Here is a 4,877-nt window from a genome sequence, read left to right as displayed (position 1 = left end):
CTGTAAAAATGTCACATTATTTCTTAAGAATGGAGAGATCTGTAAGTAAAATTAAAATAAATCATCATATACTTCTACTTTGGCCAGGTGGTTAAGGCACTCGACTCGCAATCTGAGGGTCGCGGGTTCGAATCCCTGTCACACCAAACATGCTCGCCCTTTCAGCCGTGGCGTCAATCCCACTATTCGTTGGTATAGTTGACGGTGGGTGGTGATGACTAGCTGCCTTCCCTCTAGTCTTACACTGCTAAATTAGGGACGGCTAGCGCAGATAGCCCTCGTGTAGCTTTGCGCGAAATTCAAAAAGAAAAAAAAATTACTTCTACTTTTTATTGTTTGTTTTTATTAAGCACAAAGCTATACAATGGACTATCTGTACTCTGCCGTGGCACGTCTACGGACTTACAATGGCTAGAAACTGGATATCGATACCCGTGGTGGGCAGAGCACAGATAGCCCATTGTGTATATTTGTGCTTAAACCACAAGGGAACAAAGAAACAGTCTCGGAAATATAAGGACCAAGTATGCTCTTATTTTGCTACCCACAATTCCATAATATTGATGTTTGATTGAAATATTTGGTTTAAAATTTCTGTATGTCAAATATGATTTCGTTGCTTTGTGAAAAAGTTACAAGGAAAAACAACTTAAACTTTTTTATTTGATAAAAATAGTCTTACTGTTATGTGTTTTTTTCCCTGTTATTAAGTTAACAAATAATACAACTTTCAGAAGCTTTCTCAAGAATGCTTTACAGCTTAGCAGCTTTTATTACTTAAATGGTTTGGACAGTGATAGTATAAATTGAAATAACATTTTACTGTGGACACTACAAACAAAACTTTAACAAGATAACTTTCAGATGGTAGACAATATATTCCTATTTAATGAAAACAGTATTTGTTGCGAAACTTTTGATCAGAAGCAACGTTTCTTCTATAAACATCGTCTTCCATTGGATTAGCTGTAGGTTTGTGGACTTAAACACTAACATCCGTGGTTCGATTCCTCGCGATAGACAAAGCGCAAATAGCCTGTTATGTATCTTTGCACTAAATAACACACAAAAAATTATTGATGTAAATTTAACGAAACATGCTCGTCAAATTATAACGTTTTCAAAAAAAAAGAAGAAAATAATAATGAGTATTAATAAAATTAATATAAACAGTATAGAATTACCAAAATACTTGATATTTTACATTTATCTCTTTAGTACATATTGTTTGTTTGAAGTTAAGCACAAAGCTACACAATGGGCTATCTGTGCTCTGCCCACCACGGGTATCGAAACCCGGTTTTTAGCGTTGTAAGTCCGCAGACATACCGCTGTGCCACTGGGGAGGGGCTTAACACATAAGCTCACCGACTAAATGTTAAGGAGAAGTTAAAGGAAACTTAATATTTTGAAAACATGTGTTATACTTCTTTAATTCATTGTTAAGTATGTTAAGTATCAAATATAACAGAAGGTGTTTTTGCTAGCATTTATTGCTTTATAATTAAATATTCTTAGGTATACATAGGAGAATAGGGAAATCAAATTAGGCTAATGCACATTCCATTTAAAACGTATGTAAAGTGTCAGTAGAACACACGACTTAAGCCTGCCCATACGTATTCTCTTATATTGTTTTACCAGCGATATAAAGTAATTATTACACTTACTTTAATTTCCGTAATAAATTACACTTATCTGTCATGGTAAAGTCTCATAGAAATATATCTTATGTAGCAAAGTCTGTAACTTGTATCAAATTCCCAGGTTTTGACTATGGCTCCTGGCTTGACACAACTGGAAATAATTCCTTTCCGGGTTGCAGCCTATGATCAAGAACAACGTAAGATGGCTTACTTTGACCCTGAAAGAGCGAACAATTTTATCTTTATATCTGGAACAAAAATGCGTCAACTAGCTAGAAACAGTGAAGATCCTCCAAATGGCTTTATGGCATCTTCAGCATGGAAAATTCTGTCAGAGTACTACCAGTCTTCGGCTCAAAAAAACTAGCCTTAAAAGCAATTACTCAAAATTTAAATTGTTAGATCTTAAGATACAAAGATAATGAACGCCGTACAATTTTTATCGGATACAATAAATATATATAAGGTGGACTAACATGGATTCTAATATAAAGGTGTTTACAATATCACGATTAGAGTTTGAAATACAGGCCAATGAAACATCAATAATATTAAGATAAACGTCTATGTAATCATTAGAAAAAAAAAAAAACTTTTAAAATGTGACTTATGTTGTATTTTTCTAACTGCAATACATGATCTTCTTATAGATAAACTACTTGTTTTTTTAATAACTTTCTCCTTATATTTAGCTTTTTGTTATACATTTCGTTTTAACGTAATTATCTAAGCGGATAAAAACGTATATAAAAACCTGTAGTTTTGATAGTGGATCGCAAATATTTACGACGGTTTTTCTGTGTTTTTCAGTCACGTTTTCTGAAAACTGATCGCAGATAGCCCAATGCGCAGTTTTGTGCAGAAACAACAACAACGTTCCAAGACTGGGCATTATTCTGCAACTTATAAGTTTGTAAAAGGTTTTTAACACATTGAACGAACATGAAAAAATGATTTTATCTTTTAATCCTTAATTATGGAATTTTGTGAACATGTAGCAAACTATTTATTTCGTCAACCGTATTCGTATTCCGAAAACTCTGCTGAGATTTCATTGGGATCTTTTCAATTTAAGTTAACAATTTTGGTTTCATTTCTATACTTTATTAATTTGAAATGTTTGTAATCATATTTAGAAACCCTACGTGCTCTTTGCTTAATTTATTTTTTAATTTCACAATATATTTTTGAGATATCTCTTGATATTATTATATTAATTTAGCTAAAAAAATAATTAACAGTACTCTCATCTGTTTTCATGGAAGATTAGAGTAAAAAAAACGAACGCAACAACACGTTCAGCTCCTTATCAGGTTCGAGCAGAGCATGGTTCAATGGTTAATGTGTCAGAATATGGATCTGCAATTCCATCTTTCGCGTCTCGTTACCATAAAACAAGAAAAAAAAACGTTACTGTAATTTGGAGTCATGCGTGCGTTATAGTGGTGAGAGTCAGATCCTATTACTCAGTCAGAGCATATGTCTGTGGACTTACAACGCTAGAAACAGGATTTCGATACCCGTGGTAGGCAGAGCACAGATAGCTCTTTGTGTAGCTTTGTACTTAACTACAAACAAGAAACAAGAAAAACAGACACAGCAACCCAAGATTTGGCGGTTAGTGCTCTTGACTATCTCCCTTTTCTCTAGTTTATCAGCTCAAAATTAAGGATGGCTATGGACAGATAACTCTTGTGCAGTTTTACCCTAACTTCTCAAACAAATAAAATAAAGCGAAAGAAAAATGAGGAATTACAAAGATACAACTAGGATGCAAATGTATACTTTACGAACAGAATAACCGCAGACTTATCTGTGGATGCTGTTGAACCACTGCAGTTCCTTCTAGTCTATCAGTTCAAAATTAAGGATTTTGTGAGGAAGCCTTAAAAAACAAACAAATAAAGCTCCTTACCAAACACACGATTTATTTTTAGCAATTATTTTCCTGTATTTCTTTTTTCACGAACGAGGATTAAAAAAAAAGAGAGGATTTTCTTACCAGGTTTGACCTTCTAAGAATGGTAGGATTTTATTTAAGGCCGGAATATATATGAAGTTTTATTTTTTAAAACAAAACAGAAAATGCACGGTGGCAAAACTACATAGATGTGTCTATTATGAATTCTTTCAGAAAAAATATAAATGTAAAAAAATACGAAAAAGTAACATGCGCTGAAGAACGCGTTCTAGGGTTCTCTAAGCCTAGCATAGGACAACAACAAGCTTGCAGTACAAGGATAAGCGGCGAAAAGCCATGTTTCTTTGATTTAAGGTAAGCTTTAGATTACTGACTAGTAGTTTGTAGTCGACATGGAATCCTTAAAAACTAAATTCCTGCTTTTCTTCAAGTTCTTTACACAGCGCAGATTGTTTATTCATCAGCTAAGTTCTTTACACAGCGCAGATAGTTAATTTAACATCGGAGTTATTTACACAGCGCAGATAGTTTATTCATCAGCTAAGTTCTTTACACAGCGCAGATAGTTAATTTAACATCGGAGTTATTTACACAGCGCAGATAGTTTATTCATTAGCTAAGTTCTTTACACAGCGCAGACAGTTTATTCATCAGCTAAGTTCTTTACACAGCGCAGATAGTTTATTCATCAGCTAAGTTCTTTACACAGCGCAGATAGTTAATTTACCATCAGAGTTATTTACACAGCGCAGATAGTTTATTCATCAGCTAAGTTCTTTACATAGAGCAGATAATTTATGCAACAGCTCCGTTAAAACAAAATAACCGATTTTCAAACTTCACCGGTAAAGATATTTTAAACAAATAAGTTAATAGTACACAAACTATTACATTTATTTGTTCGTTTCAAAATTTTCGTTCAAGCTACATAAAGGGCTATCGACGCATAGTTGGCCCTATTTTAATTTTGAACTGATAGGCCAGATGAAAAGCAGCTAGCCAGTTCTTGGGTTATTTTCTTCTGATCTGATAGTGGGACTTAACTGTAATTTTTAAAAAGAAAAATCACGAGAACGAGCCACAAGCCACGAATTCTTCAATTCACAGTCCGAAAACGCTAGCCAGTAGGCCACACATTGCACAACTATAACATATACGTTTTTAGAATTTATAACATATACCGTATTTTTCGGAATATGAGACGCACCCTTATTTTGAAGACAAAGTTTTGGGGGAAAAAAAGCTACAGTCGCATTTGAAAGATTTTTATTGAACAAAAATTGAATTTGATACTTTAAAAATTAGTATAT

The 4,877-nt window shown here is 33.6% G+C and overlaps 1 protein-coding gene across 1 annotated transcript in view; it reads left to right on the top strand.

Annotated features, from left to right (window-relative positions):
• LOC106468673 (bifunctional 3'-phosphoadenosine 5'-phosphosulfate synthase-like) overlaps nt 1–2,413 on the top strand; it is a 27,999-nt gene extending 25,586 nt beyond the window's left edge. Inside the window, exon 13 of the mRNA XM_022397671.1 lies at nt 1,768–2,413. Coding sequence (XP_022253379.1) covers nt 1,768–2,013 — 246 coding nt within the window. The 3' untranslated portion in view covers nt 2,014–2,413. The remainder of the gene's footprint in view (nt 1–1,767) is intronic.
• Nucleotides 2,414–4,877: the final 2,464 nt, after the last annotated feature.

Source organism: Limulus polyphemus, unplaced genomic scaffold, assembly GCF_000517525.1.
Source record: "Limulus polyphemus unplaced genomic scaffold, Limulus_polyphemus-2.1.2 Scaffold90, whole genome shotgun sequence".
Taxonomy (NCBI): domain Eukaryota; kingdom Metazoa; phylum Arthropoda; class Merostomata; order Xiphosura; family Limulidae; genus Limulus; species Limulus polyphemus.
Note: the sequence above shows the minus strand (reverse complement) of the source record. Positions and strands in the feature narration are given on the sequence as shown.